General features: G+C 38.5%; 1 protein-coding gene across 3 annotated transcripts in view; it reads left to right on the plus strand.

The window, feature by feature from the left end:
- The window catches only part of WBP4 (WW domain binding protein 4), a 24533-nt gene continuing 3601 nt past the window's right edge, over window positions 1-20932 (plus strand). For 2 of the 3 annotated variants that reach the window (XM_042456478.1, XM_042456479.1), the window contains exons 1-10: window positions 1-135; window positions 2771-2843; window positions 5395-5457; window positions 5754-5877; window positions 6428-6589; window positions 6853-6908; window positions 8987-9053; window positions 9973-10139; window positions 12547-12752; window positions 14933-16802. In XM_042456478.1, the coding sequence (XP_042312412.1) occupies window positions 134-135; window positions 2771-2843; window positions 5395-5457; window positions 5754-5877; window positions 6428-6589; window positions 6853-6908; window positions 8987-9053; window positions 9973-10139; window positions 12547-12752; window positions 14933-15140 (1128 nt within the window). In that variant the 5' untranslated portion in view covers window positions 1-133 and the 3' untranslated portion in view covers window positions 15141-16802. Of the gene's footprint in view, window positions 136-2770; window positions 2927-5394; window positions 5458-5753; window positions 5878-6427; window positions 6590-6852; window positions 6909-8986; window positions 9054-9972; window positions 10140-12546; window positions 12753-14932; window positions 16803-20932 lie in introns of those variants that run through there. The other variant, XM_042456480.1, reaches the window with a different exon arrangement.

Below are 20932 nucleotides of genomic sequence, written 5' to 3' on the forward strand. Positions count from 1 at the left end.
GGGGAAGCTTGGCCCTCGCCGGCACCCGTAGTCGTCTGTCTCCCTCCTAGTCCTTCCTCTTCTAGAGGCGCCGAAGCAGCAAGGCCCTGCTGCCTCACGCGCCGGAGAGACTCCGAGGGAGACGCAGAGAGAGATGTAAGCTCCTCCGAGAGACCCATAGGAGCACGGGACCCTGGAGTGGGAAGGAACCCCGAGGGACCCCTCCTGCCTTGCAGGAACTCTCACACTCCTCCTCTTCCTGGGACCTGTCCTCCTCCATCCATCTCAGCCTCCTGCCGCCCCAGGAGGGGCTCTTTGGAGCAGCGCTGAGAACCATGGGTCTGCCACCTTCAGGCTGAGTGTTTACAGCTCACTCCTCCATTTTGCTGAGCCTTGTTCTTGTGGTTGTTGCCCTCCTCGGCTGCAGGGACTCGGGAGGGAGGGAGGAGGACCCCTGGCGCCCTAGTGCCCTCCTTTCCCCTCTCCACCCCTTGGGCCGCAGTAATAAGGATAAGAAGGATACCTACCACTAGTACTAACTGTAGTAGTAGTAGTAATAATAATAATGATAATAATAAGGATACCAGTAGTACTCACAGTAGTAATTGTACTAATAAGGATACCACTAGCGCTAGCAGTATTAGCAGCACTAGTAGTAGTACGAATAAAAATAGCACTAGCATTAATAGCAGTACTAGTAGTAGTACCAATAAGAATAGCACTAGCATTAATAGCAGTACTAGTAGTAGTACCAATAAGAATAGCGCTAGCAGTAATAGCAGTACTAGTAGTAGTACCAATAAGAATAGCGCTAGTATTAGCAGTACTAGTAGTAGTACCAATAAGAATAGCATTAGCAGTAATAGCAGTACTGCAAGTAGTACTAATAAGGATACCGCTAGCAGTAATAGCAGTACTAGTAGTAGTACCAATAAGAATAGCGCTAGTATTAGCAGTACTAGTAGTAGTACCAATAAGAATAGCATTAGCAGTACTGCTAGTAGTACTAATAAGGATACTGCTAGTGCTAGCAGTAGTAGTAGTACTAATAAGGATACCACTAACGCAAACAGTAAAAATAAAGATACCACTAGTGTTAATAGTAATAGTAGTAGTAGTACTAATAAGGATAACGGTAGTACTAACAGTAGGACAACTAATAGTACTAATATGGATATTGCTAGCACTAACAGTAGTAATACTATTAGTACTAATGAGGATACTGCTAGTACTAATAAGGATTGTTAATAGTGATGTTTATTAATAATAGTACAGTGTTATCCCAAATTTCACAGAACAGCTCCTACACATGTTATTTAATAGTAGTAACCACTAGTACTAACAGTAATAATAATACTAGTACTAATACTAATACTACTAATAAGGATGCCAGTAGTACTAATAATTATCATTATTAATACCCTCCCAAATTCCACACAACTCCTGCATGCGGTACTTAATAATAATAGTAATGATAATAATACCATAAGTACTAATAATAGTACTAGTACTAATAAAAAGGAAACCACTAGTGCTAATAATTTTTTTAGATTGTAAGCCTGAGGGCAGGGAACCATCTAATTACAAATAATAATAATTATAAGCCGCTCTGAGAGCCTTTAGGGCTGAAGGGCGGGGTATAAATACCATAAATAAATAAGTAATAATGATTATTATTAATAGTGTTGGGTGTTAATGCTTATTAATAATAGTACAATGTCACCCCAAATTCCCCAGAACAACAACTGCAGACATTATTTAATAAATAATAATAATAATACCACTAGTGCTAACAGTAATACTACTACTAATAATAATAATGTTGGTGGTGATACCAGTAGTACTAATAATTATTGTTAATAGTGATGGTTATTAATAATAGTACAATGTCATCCCAAATTCCACAGAACAACTCTTGCACATGTTATTTAATAATAGTAGTAATAATAATATGCATACGCTGAAAGCTGCAAGGGAGTATGCGGGGTGGGCAGGGCGGTGAGTCCCATTAAGACTACTGGGGCATGCGCCCATGGCGCACATGCACCGCCGTGCTGCCGCAACCATGCGCGAACCCCATTATTTTCAATGGGGCTCGAGCATACACATTAGGGTTTTTTACATGGTGTCCTTATGACGCCGGGATGTGCAGACGCTAAGCATCTGTTACGCCATTTTGACACCCCTCGTCATGTGTGATGGGTGAGGCCAATATGGGCGGTGCGCCCTCGGCCAACCCCTAGTACGTGACTGGGGCGCTGCAAAGGCCCATCTAGATCGGGCCAATGTTAGCCATAGGCCTGGATTTTGACAAGATGTTAAGTATTATTTACTTATTTAGATTGTTGTCCTCAGTTCAGATGGAATTGAGGGGTATCCATGGAGGCAGGCCCCTCTTCCTTCTGACCATGTGGGTAATGGGAGATGCAGTCCAGGAGATAAACTTCAAAGTCTGTTAGCAAGACAAAAAGCAAAGACTAAAATCCACAAAGGATTCAAGACTAACTGTATCTCAAAGGCAGTAGCTTTTTGTCATGCTAATGGAATTTAAAGTTGTTGTTTTTTTGTGCTTTGTGGCATACTTTGAGATCCTAAATCACAACTTCATTGCACAAAGCAAAGGAATAATCTTACTGCTGTATCTACTTTAGGGAAGGAAACCTTTGCATTGAATTTAAGGTACTCTGTCTCAAGGCTGTGTTTTCGTGTAAATTGGTGGCTCTTAAAGAATTGCATTCCATTTCCAAACATACTAACTTGCTCTTTCTTATTTCTTTCTTTTGCTTTTTAGGGCCGATTATTGGAAATCTCAGCCCAAGAAATTCTGTGATTACTGCAAGTGCTGGATAGCAGACAACAAGCCTGTATGATGATCTATCTACCATACTCTTAAGTGAATCTGAAGTACAGTGATTTGATATTTATAGCTTTAGGTTGACTTTCACCAGTAAGTGAATGCAGCCTTGGAAATAAGTATATTGAGGAGTGCTCTTCTTCGGTTGCTGTCAGGCTGGAGACAGGGGAACAAATTTGTACACCCTTGTGCTCCATTGTACTGCACTGACATCCTCCTCACCTGGCTTGCCAGTACCATCCCAGTAAAGTTCTAGCAAACTCCAGAGCCCTGTTCACTTCTTTGAGAAATGTGTTGAGTCAACACATGAGGACGGAAACATGTTATGCCCTCCATCTTCCGTTTGTCACTCTCCTCACATTGAGAGTACTGAGTCTAAGAAGGAGGACTTCCCCAGAATGTAGAGGCTCTCCATGCAGTTGGACACCCTGGTTTTTTATGCTTCCCAGTCTCATGAGAGTCTCTGAATTGCTAAAGCTCTTGTGTTCAGAATCTTGATGCTCCACATGTGGCAGAGATGGAGACAAGAGAGCAAGAAAATAGCATTCCTGTGTATTATAGCATTTCTCTCTGGAGTATTCCTTGGTCCTGACTGGGGACAGCTGCATGACTGCATTAGCCCAGTCACAACTGCACTGTGCTGTCATACGGGAATGTTGCCTGTGCAGTATCAGTATTCTCAGATATAAATGCCAAGGGAAAAATGAGGTCTGCCTACCACATTTGACTTTATTCACCCCAAAAGTAGCTTAATGTAATGCTTATTCTTTTAAAAACCCTCAAGAATGGGAATTCTCATAACATACTCTAAAGAGAGTGCAGCAGGTGATCCTGACAATCTCAAGTTTTCATCAGATTTTTAAAAGGAAAAACAAGTTTCTGTTCTTTGTGGTTGTGATAGATAAATCTGAAAGCACATGGACAATGGCTGGTCAAAATGTGGATATCAAAATGGAATTGAACAAGATTTTTAGCAGCCAGGAAGCAATGTTTCAGTGTGTACTGCAAATCCCTTGGCTGATAAAACCAGAGTAGAACAGGCAAAGTAAACTAATGCACATCTCATTGTCGGTATAAAATTTGGTTTGCTTTTGGCATAAAATACTGTCCTGTTATGGAATATTTGTGGCCTTCCTTCCCAACATCTGAAACTCATGAACTCATGTTGTTTAAAAACTATTTTAATTACATTTTAAATGTATTCTTAAACTGTTTTTAACTTAAAAGATATAGCAGTGTTAGTCTGTAGAATCAGTACGTAGAGAAATCTTGTAGCACCTTTGCGACTAACTGAAAGAAAGAAATTGGCAGCATGGGTTTTCATAGACTTCAGTCTGAGGAAGTAGACTGAAGTCTATGAAAGCTCATGCTGCCACTTTCTTTCTTTCAGTTAGTCTCAAAGGTGGTACAAGATCTCTCTACATACTGTTTTTAACTTCTGCTTATAGAATTTTGGTTTGTCTTTTAACCTCTCTTTTAATAATTTTTGGTTGTACTTCATATTAAATGAGTTTGAATTCCTTGCCTTGAATCCTGTGCCAGAAGAAAGGTGGAATATTAAATAAATATTATTGTTTTAAGTTAATGTAGTACATATGCAGATGTATAGTACCAATTGCAGTATCATTTGGCAAGTGATAAGGGGAAATTTGCTATGCTTTTTGTTCTCATTGGTAATCTGAAGGAGGAGGAACCTAAGAACCCCTTGATAATAAATCACTTTCACCAGTATCAGTCAATCCAGAAAGCACTGTTATCCTATTTCTCTACATATTTCCTTGGCTACACTTCTTTGTGGGTTATATCCAAGCTTGTGTTTATGATTCTTATATTAGAATTTGCATCCTGAACTTGAGTATTTCCTAGACACCATCCTGCTGTGTTAATACTGTATTCATTAATTTCTTCTGGAATGTGTATTGGTTGTAGTGGTCTTATTCAACTTAAGATATTTTTAGGTGTGAGACAAATAGAATAGAATAGGATAGAAACAAAAGAAAGCAATTTAATAAATAATTAGAAAAAGCATAATATTATTTTTATATGTGTGTGAGAGAAGCAAATTAAAAACTGTACTTAAACACATTGGAATAATGTGTCTTACACTTGTCCTACACATGCAAGAAGTGTAAGCCCTGTTCACCTCACTGAAGCTTACTCCTGAATAGGCATGCATAAAATTGCAGTGCCAGTGTAAAAGTTCCTCAGCATACCAGGAATAAGGAGTAAAGGAGTAAGAGGTTTTTACAGGAGTAAGAGTAGGAGTTACATTAAGAAAAAAATATCTTTCTCTGGAGTTGGACAAGGAGTAACCCCCAAATTACCACTACTCCCCAGCCCTGCTTTTTTCTTAGATGTGTTCTTCAGTCATATAGATATCCTCAAGCAATACGATACTTTAAATGTTAAAACCTTTCCTGTTGAACAGTGGGTTTCTGGTAGAAGTGCTTATCCTTAATCAAATTTCTTTAATATTTATGTTCATTTAAAAAGAATGTAATTCCATTTCATGTTTCTGTGTGTTTTAATTCATCCCTTTCTCTCTCTTGCTTTTTTTTAAGAGCATTGACTTCCATGAAAGAGGAAAAAATCATAAAGAAAATGTGGCTAAGAAAATTAGTGAGGTAATTCAAATGGGGCCTTGTTTATCCTAAACTTATTGTTCAGGATCCAGCACTTGACTTCTGCTGGTAAAACAATGGAATCCAGTGTAAAAGGGGACTCCTCTTCCCATTGCAGACTGAAAACCAGCTCTGGAGAGCTTGGAAACCCTCCAGAACCATGTTGGGGGGTGGCAGAAATGGATACAGGGGTGAATGAGGGGGTGGGAAGTTCCAAAAACTCTTCTAGAAGAATATTGGGATTTAGTGCATTATTTTAAATTCCAATATTATGGCACTTACTACTTTTTCAATTGTAGATTAAAAAGAAAAGTTTGGAGAAAGCAAAAGAAGAGGAAAAAATGTCCAAGGAATTTGCAGCCATGGAGGAAGCTGCAATGAAGGCATATCAGGAGGATTTAAAAAGACTTGGTGCTAAGGCAGGTAGGCTCTGCAACAGCCCCAGAGATTAATTATCAAGGCAAGCTCCCACTTATTCCAGTGCAAGGGAGCAAGCATTATCTTCTCACTGAGTAGCAATGCAAGAGCACTCGAAGACAAGACTACTCACAAAATGCATGGTAATTGCATAACTCCACACATTTGTAACATCAAGTACTTCTGGCAACTGCCAAGGAAAAATGCCAATCAGCAGCAATGTTACAGATGCATTTGGTCTATTGTGTCTCTTTTGAAGGGTGCAGTACTAGTAGCCATTCTTTCAGTAAAGATGTATTAGATTAGTCTTCCCCAACATGGAGTCATCCAAGGTTTAAATCCATTTCCTAGTCCCAACTAAAACCATTTAAATTAATGGCTAAATGGTAAGTCTGCAGTTAATTACACTGATTTTCTTCTAAAGAGCCCTGCTTCAATTAGACATGAAATTAGATTTAGGACCTAATGGTTTGGGATAAAACTGATTATTCCCAGCCTTTGTGAGAATCAACTTGTAAGAATTTTTTTTAAAAAAAAAACATCCTTCATGTTTCAGAACCTGCAGGTCAGAGTTCAACACCCAAAAAGCAGGAAGAGAAAAAAGAAAAGAAAGCAAAGAGGAAAAAAGAGACAACAGAAATTTCATCAGAAACAAATGAATGGGTGCGAGGCTTTTCTGCGGAAGGCTATGTATATTATTACAACACAATATCAGGAGGTAAACCTGAGCTAAGAATGTAAATTCAAATATTTAGATGTCTGGAAAAAGCTCCATTCCCATTCCAGTATATATATATATGTAGCCCAAACTGGAAGTATCCTGAAGTAAATTATGGACACATTTTTTCCTGAATTCTGCTCTAATGTCATCTATCATTATATACCTCCTCACATTTACATATGCCATTCATATATCAGAGTATTTTTTCAGAGTGTAAAGAGTTGCAAATTGATTTTTTTTCCCCCTCTTTTATTTTTAAGCATCACAGTGGGAGAAACCAGAAGGATTTCAGGACAGCACTCAGGAGTCCCAAACGGTAACACAATGTCTAAGAAATCTTGCTTATGCCTTACATTTTTGTTTCTAGCATAGTATACCTACCCCCTCTTTTTCTATAGAACACCCCCACACAGAAGCCCTTAGGACTCTTAGCTTATTCGTTTGTAATCAAAATTACAAAAGGGTGGGGGCACCATGACGCTGATAAAAGATACTGAACAAGATTTAGAGAGATAGGTCAACTTAAAGGTGAATGGGGGATAAGGTAAACACAAATAAATGTTATATCTAGAGAGGGGGAGGGGTTGGCCTTCCAGATCTCCTTACATACCATTGGTCATATTTATTTTTGGACATACCCACTTAAAGTAAGTAATCCACCATGGTCAGCCTTGGAGTCTTCATTTCCGGTAGTCAATACTTGGTTCTCAATTTTATTTATTTATTTTAAAGCTACATTTTTCCAAGAAGTTTAGTAGTTAAAATTGGGTAGCAAATAATGGTTTCATCAACTGCAATTTCACCCATATGCCTACGGTTGAATCCAGATTTTAAAACTGGTAAAGAACAATTTTTATGGAAGGTGTGGGTCAGTAATGGGATTGTTACCTTAAATCAGATACTTGGTATTGATGATGAGTTTTTGCCTTTATCTGTTTTGCAAGAGCAGTTTAAACTACTTCTGCTAAAACAACATCTGCAACTGAAACATTGGTTACAATCCAGATTTGGCCATGCAGTCATAAGTGCATCTGAGGTTCCCTTAATATTAGAGACATTAACTGAGTACAACCAAATATCCAAACCAACAATTTGTATATATACATTTCTGTTATCTATAAATAAATGTGAGATATGAGGTTTACTGAAAAAATGGAAGAGAGAATTTGAGTTTCCAATTTGGATTAATAAATGGCCTTCTATTTCATATCTATTACTAGTATGGCTATAGATCTTGAACTACGTCTTGTACAGCAGAAATTGTTCTTTCAGGTACATTGATTGCCAGAACGTTTATTCAAGAAAGCTCTTTCTAAATCAAAAAATTGTTAGAGATGCAATACTGCTAATGCTTTCTTAATTCATATTTTGGAGTTGTCCCATAGTAGCTGTCTTTTGGGAGGAAGTAATCACTGGGGTAAATTTGGCTTGGAAAGTTCCTTGATATTCAGGAACATGTATGTTCTTCTGAAATATTTAAATTTTTTTGGTTTGTTTTAGGTTTGTTTGTTTGCTTGGTTTTTTGATTAACAAATGGTCAAGGGAAGTGGAGTTTTGACAGCTAAAAGACTGATACTTCGTTACTGGAAAGATCTAACAACACTTTCAACATTTTGAATGAATGAAGTAAAGACAAAAATTACGAATGGACTGTTTAGCTTTCATAGAAACTTATGACTATTTTTTTTTTAATTTTTTTTAAAAAAATTCCTGCTTTTGTTATACTGGAACATTATTGTATGTAACAGATCTTTTTTGAATGTAAATAATTATTAAAAAAGATTTCTGAGGTATAATAAAGCTGGGAAAATGAGAGCAGACTCTAAGCCGCACAAACATGTGCTAGACATGTGTGATGAGGTATCTTTACACACAAGACTCCATGCTGTGACCTTCATGCTGGAAGTTCATAAATCAAGTGCTTTTACCAGTGGAGCTTCCCCCCCCCCCTTTTTTTTTTTAATGTAAGTGTGAAGCTTGAGGCAGAATGTTCATTTAAGGTGCCTTGCCTAGGGTCAGTGTAGTCTAGTAGTTAGTGTGTGATTCAGGACATCCAGTTTCTCATCCCCATTCATTGACTTCAGCACCTCTGTTGTTGACTTTGTATGCTGCCTCTTTGCCAAAATTGAGACAATATTGATATGGCCACTTCTGTATGTGAGGCCCAAGGCAATTTTCCTCTGTGCCCCTCTTCTCTTAAGGCCCTGTAACTGATGAAAATTAATTGTCTTATTAAAAAAATCAATCAGTTTATACATTTCTGATAAGTTAGAGAAAATCACACATGTTTTTATCGGTGAGAAAACTGTCATTTTGTTTATTTCTATATGAAAGCTAAGTAAGATTTTGGTTGGTTTTCATTAACTGATCATTTTGGCTTTTCTCTTTTGTCAGATGGCTCTGTGGATAGAAGGAACAAATGAAGATGGTCATACCTATTACTATAATACTGAAACTGGAGGTAAATAACAAAGGTTTTTTTTTTTTCCTGGCTGCTTCTGCTGCTCGCTAAATTTTCTACACAAAAACAGTTTCTCTGCAAGTCTCCATGATTCATATTTTCTTCCATACACCTGTTGTAACTGGCTGAAGATTTTGGAATTTATATCCTTACAGCATGATGCAAGACTTCCCTGTTATTTTGATTTGCCTTCCCAGTCATTAGGATTGTATAGCATGGTGTTTCATATAGAAGAATGTTTTCTGTGTGAAACACCTCTTAATTTATTAAGGTCTGAAACTGACAGACATTTCCGGAGCAGTTGATGCAAACTACAGGAAAAGAGATATCACCTCAACATTAGGAGGAACTTCCTGACAGTAAGAGCTGTTCAACAGGGGAACACACTCCCTTGGAAAGTGATGGAGTCTCCTTCTTTGAAGGTCTTTAAAGAAATGCTGGATGGCCATCTGTTGGGAGTGTTTTTACTGTGTGTTCCTGCATGGCAGGGAAATTGGACTGGATGGCCCTTATGATCTCTTCCAACTCTATGATTCTATGTGGAAATCACTAAAATCTCTCTGAAGAGGGGTAGTTACAAACAAACAAACAGGTCAACCTAGACTTATTTGGATTTGCTTCTTCGTTGGGTGGATATTGTTTCAGTCCTGATTTCAGGGCCTGTTACTCATTTTCTAATAAAGTTCCTCCTATAGAATCTCAAACAACCTTTTATAGTAGCAAAAAAGTTACTCTTTCTGTCAAATAAGGAGAATCTGGATCCAGCTGATAATGTTTGTTGTATTTGCTTAATCTTGCTGGTTTCATAGAGTACTATGTACTATGGTTATAATTGTCCACTATGCCTCTGATGCTTCAGATTTTCGTAGTGCTAACTTATAGGCAGTACAGAAATAGGAGCTGTTGTCTGTTTCTCCAGTATCAACCTGGGAAAAGCCTGATGGTTTTGTGTCCCAATCAAACAAGAGCGGTGAAAATGAACATCATTCTGAAGAAAGCTCAGAAATGGGATCAAAAAGAGATAAATCAGATAATACAAAGGAAGGTAACAAAAGTGAACTACAAAAACCAAAACGAAATTTCCGAGTAAGTCATATCTTTCTCTCATCTCATTTTTGTTAAGGTAGTTCATTATAAAGCTTTGTTTTTTTTATCAAGCCATACTTATTATGCTTACAGAGTGTTTTATTATTTTTTTAAATATAAACTTTATTGTGACTTGAAATAATAAATTATTGACAAGAACAATTGGGGAATTTTATTAACATTTAATGCTAACTGTGTGCTGGGTTCGTTAATCTCTATACATCCACCATTTAAAGTTGCAGATATTTCCTTATCTGATTACCTTGCCTGTGAAAAAATTCATTAGTTCTTTCATAGAGGGTTGATGCCGTTTTTACCAGATTGTTGTAGAATCAAAGGCAATGGGTGTATTTTCAGAAATTATCTTCTATGTGAAAACTAAAAAATTAAATAGGAAGTAAATGAACAATATTTGATGAAAAACTAGTTCTGAGAGGCAGGTAGGTGAAACAGTATTTCAGAGACTTTCCTGTTTCCATCTGTGTGGATTGTTGGTGATTTCTGTTTAGCTGGTTCTTGTACAGTCCCTGAAGCCAAGGAAACACAACCACTTTTAATTGGAGTCCAACTGGTATGGGGAGGCTTTAACTTGTAGACACCCATGTGTGATTCCAGTATTATTAAGATCTCAACTTCATTGCTGCTGATATTGGCAGAGAAGCTGCAGTATTTGTTGGTATCACTATGAGCCATGTGTATAAGTGGGTGTGCATGCAAGAGATACCTGTATGAGCGTGCACAAGCCTCTACCCTTCACCCAACACCATATATGATCCTTGGAGTTAAAATGGTTGCACATTCCTAATGCATATCAGTCTCATGCACAGTTATAACTCATTTATTTCAGTGGGCTTGGATGTGCCTAAAACTGAATTAAATCAGAATGGTAGACTTCTAGAGGTTTCTTGTATTTAAAATGGTTTGTTGTAACAAGGGGGCCATTTCTACTTGGGCCATGTTAGTAGAAGCCGAATGTCCTTAACAACCACTGAAGTCAAAGGTATGAAGACACAGAGTACTGTGCAGTTAACTTTTTATAGCTTACAAATACTGTGTAAAAAGTTTGTCAGAGTTATACCACTGAGTGTAAAAAACAAACAAACAGCTGAATACAGTGGGATCCTTGGTATATACGGGTTTGGTATCGGCTGATTTGAGCAACTGCAGATGAAAATGAAACATTTTTCTAAAAATGCACCTGTGGTTGACTGCAGCCTGACTACAGCCAGGCTGAGAAGCCATCCCAGGGCTATAGCGGAGGCTGCAGGAGGCTGCAGCAGCAGGGCCCAGATTACAGGCTCTTTCCTTCAAAAGGCAGAAGCAGCAGCTGGAGTGTTTCCAGTAGGAAGCAGGAAAAATATGTGCCTAGTGGTGGGGCTTGTTGCCATCACCGCCTCCCCTTCCCCATAGCTAATGGAAATCAGTCCCACCATGAAGCCTTTGCCCAGTTTTAAACTTCATGATGGAAAGGGAGTGAAGAAAGGATTTGCCATGGGATGGAAGAGAGCAAGGGATTTAAAATCTGGCAGAGGCTTTGTGGTGCAGTTGGGAATTGAGAGAGGAGGCTTCATGGTAGGAATGTTGGAAAGAAAGGGGTTTAAAATCTGGCAGAGGCTTCATGGTGGGTTTGACTTCCATCAGCCAAGGGAGGGGTGTGGCAGTGGCAAACCCCAAGTGCCAGAGCACAATCTTCCTGCTGGGAGCATGCCAGCTGCCACTTTTTGAAAGAAAGAGCAGCATCGCTACAGGCATAGCAAGAAGAATGCATGCATCGATGTTGTACAACACAGATCCAGGTTGTCTGAAAGACTACATTATCCCTGCAAGCCTTCCCAGTGTGGTTTGAGATTTTTGGGGTGGAGGCTCTTCTCACTGCCTCACCACCCTCTTGTGGAACATCCTGTGGAAACATGGGAGAGAGCCTTCTCAACAGCTGCTCCAGGGCTCTGGAATATCTTTCCTAGAGAGGCCAGATAAATGCACCTTTCTGTCCTTCCATAGATGGATTGGGACTTTTTTGGCTTGTTTTGTTTTGGCAGACCTTTGAGGATTGATTGCTCATGGTAATAGGGCCTTTAATAATAAGCTGTATTCTTTAGATTTTGTTTTCCTTTTTTTAATGGGTGTGCTTCTGACTCTTCACACATTTTAATTTTTGTATGTTGTGGAATTTTAGCTGTTTGAACTTTTATAAACCAATTTGAGTCACAAGGTGGGGAAAAAAGTGGAATTTGAATCTCCTCCTCCCACCCCTTTTTTTCCATTAACTGCACGTATTTTTAAATACCTGTATTTGATGGCGAGGAATAACCAATACCTTGATTCTCTCTTGTTTAGTGGAAGGGGAAACAATGTTACTGTTCCAGCCATACTGATTAATGTGTTGTTGTGTTCATTTCACATTTAGAGGAAGACAGAAAGTGATGATGAAATAGAGGAGAAGCCTCGTAAACGTAAAAAAATTAGCCCTTATGGTGAATGGCAGGAAGTGAAACGGGAAAGCATTGATCAGGAAGACACAGCACCTTCTCTGCCAAAAACATCCCTTGCAGCATCTGAAATAGCTAAGCCTTATGGTGAATGGGAGGAAATTACAGAAGAGGAAGATCCATAGTAAGTTCTTCTAATACATAGAAGTATATTTAACTAGAATTGCCCAGAATTTTAATTGAATTAATTGTATTTTATTTGATTAAAACCTTAGAGAGCTGTCTTAGATTACTGATTAATACATCCCTGGTTCAATTCTTATCTTCTCTGTTAGGGAAGTGACTGTGCAGGCAAACCAACATATGTTGGTCTCATGCCTTTGTCTGCAAAAACTAATATTGCTGTCCATTAAGCCTAGGGATTGCTACTGCTTCATAAATGCTTAGGAGGAAATTGTATTCTCAATTTAGCTTGATGTAACTGCTATTAGAGCCAGCATGGTGTAGTGGTTTGAGTGCTGATCTAAGATTCTGGAGACTAGGATTTAATTTAGAACTCTGACATGGAAATCCACTGGGTGACCTTTGGCAAGTCACACACACTCAGCATCAGAAAACCCTGTGATATGTTTGCCTTAGGGCAGGGGTAGGCAACCTTTTTTGAGCCGGGGGCCGGGTTGCTGTCCCTCAGACAACTGGGGGGACGAAGCCAAAAAATAAATAATTACATTATTATTTTTTCAAAAAAATTAAATAAATAAATAAACCGGAACAAATGTAGGACAACATTTTCAAATGGTGGACACTTTTTTTAAAAAAGTGGAGGACACGCAAAAAAAATTGCTGATTTTTTTTAAAAAATGTTAACATAAATGCATGTTTCTGAGGCGTCAATAGACAATTGCCCCCCCCTTGCCCCTGCGTGTGAGAGGCCAAAGGCCCCGGCGGCAATTGGCGGCAGGACCGGGCTGGGGCTGGTCCCAAGGCCTCGCCGGGCCGCATCCGGCCCGCGGGCTGCAGGTTGCCTACCCCTGCCTTAGCATCATCATAAGTTGGAAACAACTTGAATACACACAACAGCCACAACAACAACTCATTAGACTTCAAAATAGACGTTTATTAACAATGGCATCAACAGAGGCAATTTGCTTCTTGTCCTAATCATACCAATCAGAGCAACTTGTAGCTTTCTTGATTTGGAAAGTAAATTCTTATAGTATAGCCCCCATAACTCTGGGGGATACATTCCTAGACTTTGCGGGATATGCAAAACTGGATAGTAGTGAATCCCAGGCCAGGCAAGATGTCAGGGAAGGGAGGACACAGCATTACCATCTGGCTCATTCCTGCCTGCCTTCCTTTCCTCTTTTACTCCCGGTGGGGCTTAACTAGCTGCTTGCGTCCCCCTCTCCATCCTCACTGGTCATGGGATGAGGGAGACAGGGCTGCTCTATCGCTGTTGCCGCTGCTATTTCCCATTTTGCCCAGTAGCCAATAACATCTGCCTTTCCCATGGCTGGCTCATCCAGGTCCTGCTTCTCAGTTGAGAGAAGTGCAGTGGGGGGCTGGCCGCATGAAGCCTTGCACTTGCCTTGATGGCAGGCTCCACACTCTCACGTGCTAGAACAAGAGAAAGGAAGGCCAGCTGGCTGGCCAGCCACTTGGTCGCTGATCCCTTTGGGAGACACATTGAGAGAGTGCAGTGCCCATCACCAACAGAGGCACATGTTTTTGTATAGCACCCACTGCTCCCCCTGCACTTCTCTCAGCTGAGAAGCATGAAGGTGGAGGTGGTAGAGGAGGTATGGCTGAGGCAAACATTGCTGGCCAGTTGAATGCTGCACTATGCAGGGGATGGGCCCTACTTCTTTCTCATTCTGTGACTGGTGAGGATGAAGAGGGAGCTAGCTTATCAATTTTATGTGACTGACTTATATTCTGCTACTCACAATATTTTACATTTCAGCTTGTCTGTGAGTAAAGGTGCAGTATTTATGCAGTATAGAGGTTTTCATTTTTGTCCCTATATTTCAGCATCTTGTTACTGTGTGCCTCCAAGTCATTTTTGACTTATGGTGACCCTAAGACCCACCATTTGACTTATGGTGACCCCTATCATAGTATTTTCTTGGCAAGTTTCTTCAGAGGTGGTTTTCTCTTGCCATTTTGAAGCTAAGAGAGTGTGACTTATGCAAGAGTGGGGTTTTATGCTCAAGCAGGAAATCCAACCCTGATCTTCAGGATCATAATCCAACACTGAAGCGACTACACCACACTTACTGTCAGCTTAATACATTTATTTTAAGATTTTATAATAATGGGGCTTCTTGTTCTTAAATAATCTTTCTCCTTTTTTTCACTCAGTGAAAAAGTAGACTTGGAGCTTCCTGACATGGATCATGACTCGCTGACTGCTCCCAGTCTGGAAAAGGGAGAAGATGCCAATCTGATATTTAAAGAAAAAACTGTTACTTCTCTTGGTGACACAGAAGAGGGGATACCTGTTTTCAAAAAGCGAAAATTTGAAAATGGAAAATCTAGAAACATACGACAGAGACTGAGTGATCACTAATAATTTAACTACAAAGTCTAGATTTTTTTTTTTTTTTTTGGGGAGGGTTAGAAGAGGAAAAGGGTGAAATAAGGAAATATTTTAAACATTTTCTTGACATGAAACGTTTAGGAACAAAGATTCTTGTTCTTTTTAAAAAGTATCTTTAGTATATACATTTAGGTATCTTATTTTAAGGTGATTCTATTTTTGTTTGTTGTAAAGTTTATTTCATTTATGCAGTTATGTAAATATAATATTTTTACAGACCGTGCCATATGAATTCATGTTTCTTGTCTTACAATCAATATGTTCTGTTGTGGCAATTCTTAAGTGAAATGGGACTACAGATATTTGACTGCTCTTGTTGTGTCTACTCAACGGATAAACATCAATGAATGCTTAAGTGGGTGGGGTTCGGAATCAGACTTCATAGCAGCTGCTTTTCAAGACAGTAGTGTCGGATGTATGGTACTGTCTCTCCTCGACTTGATTCAGAGACGGTGATAAAAGGTCATCCTTTCTGTTTTTAAAAAAATGAAATTAATAAATGTGTAATCATGTAGCTCTTAAGTCATTTTAGAAATTCTGAAATCTGGTCTCAGCCACTATTACTGAACCTTTCTCTAATTTGTTGTGACAGAAAGTAATAGGATACCTGCAGATCACAATTTAAATTTAGGGATGATGTAATTGTGAAGAACAGAATTTTAGATCCATGATATATTGCTTATACTGTCCTTCCTTCCTTCCTTTCTTTTTGGTGTTAAATCTTTCTGTTATCCTCCTGCTGCATCTTTGTTGTGTGGGAGAGGGAGAAATACCTGTGTGTTCCTTTGATTCAGTTCTTTATCTTGGAAGCTTTAGAAGAGAAGAAAAAATATGTTATGTATTAGCGATGTTGCATACAAATATAGATCAATCTCTTGCTTTACCAAGGTTTTCTTAGTAGGACTTGGACATGGCATTTGTTGTGCCATTCTCCCTCATCTATGCAGGAAGAGAATTCTGCATGTACTTTGCATGTACTTTTTTGGAGCAGAGAGAGCACGCGCCTGAATTCTCTGATACTTGCACATCGTGTAAATGTCCATTTGCCACAATTTCTTCTGTTGCTAGTTCCAGAGGTGGCAGAATGCTCTGCAGAAACTTCTGAGACTCACTAAGCATGGGCTACTCCTGCCTTCCTTGCCTAGAAACACTGTTTTTCCCCACTGTGTACAGCTAGTAGCAGAAGCCAAGGGAGTCAGTTCTTGCAAGAAACATGAAAGAACAGAAAACATAATTTAGTACAATTTCTACCAAGGTGCTCAGAAGAGCAAACAAGTGCCAAATTAAGAGCCACTTCTGTTTTGTTTGTTGTGTTATGCAGAAATTTTCATCAGAGAACAGGGCATATATGCTTCTTTGCAGCCTATCTTTCCCCAAGTCCAAAATCTTCTCCAGAACCATTCCATGGTTTTTGAGTCAAGCATCCCATTGATTCTATTCTTCTTCTTGCTGTTTTTCATGTGTCTACTTATTTAGGTTGTCCCTTTCTTTCCAGCACTTGCTTACAAGATCAGCAATCCATCTCGGATGTGTACATTATTCAGACTACAGAGCTGACAAATCTAAAAGCCAGCGTGATGAGAATTATTACAGACTTTTCAACTGTTTTTGTTAATAAGATTCACTGACAGTGTAAGTATATACCATGGTTAATATCACTGTGGTTGAAAGGTCAGTGTCCTCTGCACAAGAGCTATTGCAACACTCATATTTCCTGCTATGGAAACAAGTATTTTTTATTTTTTAGTGTTCAGAGTTTTTCTCTTTACAACAGTGGCATTATGTTGCTGGTGCCTTCACAAGCTGTGTATGAAAACTGGCATTAAAAAGTAGATGCCAAAAATATAGCTTGAATTGCAGATGGGGAACCTGCAGCCCTTCAAAGCTTTAATTATCACTGGCAATGTTGACTAGTCTGTAACTGTGTTTCCTAAAGAGCTCAGTGATATCTGGAGCACCTTAGGGAGCTGGGTATGTTTAGCCTGGAGAAAAGAAGGTTAAGAGGTGATATGATAGCCCTGTTTAAATATTTGAAGGGATGTCATATTGAGGAGGGAGCAAGCTTGTTTTCTGCTGCTCCAGAGACTAGGACCCGGAGCAATGGATGCAAGCTCCAGGAAAAGAGATTCCACCTCAACATTAGGAGGAACTTCCTGACAGTAAGAGCTGTTAGACAGTGGAACACACTCCCTCGGAGTGTAGTGGAGTCTCCCTCCTTGGAAGTCTTTAAACAGAGGCTGGATGGCCATCTGTTGGGGATGCTTTGATTTGGATTTCCTGCATGGCAGGGGGTTGGACTGGATGGCCCTTGCAGTCTCTTCCAACTCTTATGATTCTATGAATCACCTTAAATTACCCACTCCCAGCTTAAATGACCAATTTCCACATAGCTACTGAAGCAGAGCTATGAAACAGTCTCTTTTGTACTTACATTCCTGGTCTATTATTCCTCTAGTTTTTAGCATTCCCTATTATTCCAAAGATAACTTGAAGCCATTAACTGTTTCTCACTAATTCAACATCTTTTGTCATGAACCTTTTTCAGTTCCTGTTCTGTTCTAAATTTAAAGCTAGCTGAAATCTTCCTGGCAAAGTCCACATGACTTTGGATAGTTCAGTTGTATTCATGGTGGTTCCCAATGATGAGTGTATTTCTAAGCCATGGAAAATTGTTAGGATAAACTTGTGCTATCCCTTGACTTTGCCTCTAATCATTTTCATTATTCTTTTACTCACTTCAAGAATAAGAGCAAAGAAGCAGGACCAATGAGTTTGATCTTGTCAGGAAATAAATGTCCCTATCCATTGGGCATCTTAAGCAATGTTTCAGCTTATCTGAGGTTCATTTCCATGAGTTCTAACAGGAGTTTAAAGATTCTGGTTGGTCTTTAAACAGAGGCTGGATGGCCATCTGTCGGGGATGCTTTGGCAGGGGGTTTATTCCAATTTGCTTTTCATCTTAATTTTATACTTTAGACATGTAAAATATTTTTGAATTAGCTTGTAATTGCCGTATTGTAAATAAAGATGACACCAAAATTATTTCACCTAAAGTCTGCCAGCTGTAATTGTTGCATAAAGATTTCCCCCAACAAGGCAGCAAATATGGGTGTGACAGTTTGAATGTGTTATTCACCTATCCGTAGTAATATTTTTAAATATGAAAATGCTACATGCAACTATAGCGTGACATCAGTATTTGTCACTAGTTCTTAGGATATGAACTGAATTGTCAGAAATTAATTCATCATTTTTGCAATGCCAACAGAGCTGCATTTTTGGCTGAGGTCTAAAGTAGTCCTTTCGTATTCAGTCTTACCTAGGCAGCCTGAAATTCAAGATTTTATATACTGTGTGTGTGTGTGTGTGTGTGTGTGTGTGTGTGTGTATATATATATATATATCTTGTAGCACCTTTCAGACTAATAAGGAAAAAGAAGTTCATTTCATACATTTTGTAGACTCGCTACTTCATAAAATGCAATTTGATACAAACTTTGATGGATACAGTTCAGCATCCAACACAGAATTTAGGGAAAAGACACAAGACATCGCCTCTACATAATTTCTGCTTTGAAACAGCATGCTTCTTAGTATTGTATTTTTTACAATTAAAAGCATGTGTTTAAGAATTAAGAATTTATATTCAGGATGCTCAGACTAATTCAAAACAATAGGCAGTCTAGTTCATGACATAGTGGAAGAAAATAGAAATTTAGGTATGTCTGGAGGCTGAAAACCAAAGCCCATGATTGGTATTTGTAAAGATCTAAGAACTTTTGCTTTTATTAGAGTGCTTGTTTTCCCCCAACAATAGTATTCTTATTTAGGTGAAAACAGCAATATCTTGACAATAAATAAAGGCAGTTGTCATACTAGTGGTGTGGAATTGTCTAGATTTGCTTCATATAGGTACTCCCCCAATTAATGGATATACAAACTAATTTGGCAGTAATATTTAACTGGAAGATGCAATTGCCATTTTATGTTTTATTTATTAACATTTATTTATTTATAGAGTGTTGTAAAGTTGGTCCACAGTGTGTGGAATATGTGTGGACATTTGACGAGGGGCCTTGGATTTATGCCCTAATCCCCACTAAACCTTTCTGAAGGGACAGCACAGTTAGATATGGAAAGTATCTTGATGACTCAGGAAGCTATCCTCTCCCAAGAAACCATTAAGAAGTGATCCTGACTATTCTAGACTACCTTGTAAAGGTGTTTAGCAAAAAATCCAAGCTAGAAGTGACTGGAAACAGGCATTTAACCACTGCGCCACCAGGGCTCTTTCTACAATATAGTTCCCAGGATTCCCTAGCAGTGAGCCAGGGCAGTTAATGCAGTGTCAGACTGGATTATTTCTGCAGTGTGTTTTGGACCTTAGTGTTCTCCCTGCTTCTTAAGTCCTAAACTAGTCTTTTCATGCTTTTAGTTGTTATATTTTAGTGCTTTCCTGGTTGGAATACTTCATTATGATATTTAAATTGCATAAAGCAGCTCATGCCTAATTGTAACATAGCAGGTCTATAGCAATTTTAGGTGTTGGGCAACCTAAACATGAGTTGCTAGACCACACAAGCTTAGATGCTCCCTCCATATGTAGTTACATTTTAAATGCACAGTCATCTTTCTATTTCATCCTCTCAATTAAACACATGTATTTGATTAACATTTTTTAAAATCCCTAAATCTAAACCAAACCATTGAGAAGAAAAACATGTCCAAATTCTGTGCATACATTTTTTTTTTATTTCTAGCCTTCATGCCTGCAGAGCAAATTGGAAAATGAAGGGCAACACCATTTATAGAAATATTTAGAATGATAATACGTATCCCTAATTTTTAATTCAAGATTCACTTCCATTATGAATTTGAAATATGTGGGCTTATAAAATGATTGTTATAGCTGACAAAGATGCTACCTCTATACTGGCTCTGTACAAAAGGCAAATTACTTACAACCTTCAGTCAAAAAGCTTACATTAGCCCTTGGAGCTGAACAAGTTAAATTCTCCTGAGTTTATTATTACTGAATGAGAAGAATGACTTCAAATGTACTTAGTCATGAGTAATAGCTCTGAGTTAATAATGGTGAAAATTAACTATTTTAACAGGGGTTTTGTTGTAGTTACTGCCTAGCAACATTTGAATCTATTTGAAGAGCTGTCTTAACCTAAGTCAGTTTTTATTAGTTGTTGCTCATGGAACCTCAAAAATATTGAATTGCAGTAAGGAAAGCAACTACTGACTATAAGCAGAAAAAAGGTAAACCAGAGAAGAAGTTTGGTTAACTTGCAAATTATGAAACCAGATTGAGATTGTATGTCAGTTGAGAGAATATTCAAATTTGAATCTCTTCTTGAAACGTGGGGTTTTAGTTTGCTTCCCACCCCCCTTTTTTGCAGCTGCTGCTTATATTTTAAGATTCTCTTTTAGCTTATTCAATTATTATTTTATTACTATATTCTTTTTAAATGTAGATATTCCCTTCAATATAGCAAGATATAAAAAGACAGAATTTAAGCCTTTATAGTTTCTGGTGCTCACAACAACTATGTGAAGTTTGTTATGCTGGGAGAGGTTTGTGCAAAACTACCACCAGCTGTGATCTTTCATACACAGATCTGGAGATAAATGGCACTAAAATCAATGGGAATAAACATAATTTGATTTCCGCTCCCAAGGCTAGGTAGCAATGTAAACGTCAGTACTTCCAGCCTATCCACAAACTATCCAGTCCCTCCTATTTATTTACATTT

Source organism: Sceloporus undulatus, chromosome 3, assembly GCF_019175285.1.
Source record: "Sceloporus undulatus isolate JIND9_A2432 ecotype Alabama chromosome 3, SceUnd_v1.1, whole genome shotgun sequence".
NCBI lineage: Eukaryota > Metazoa > Chordata > Lepidosauria > Squamata > Phrynosomatidae > Sceloporus > Sceloporus undulatus.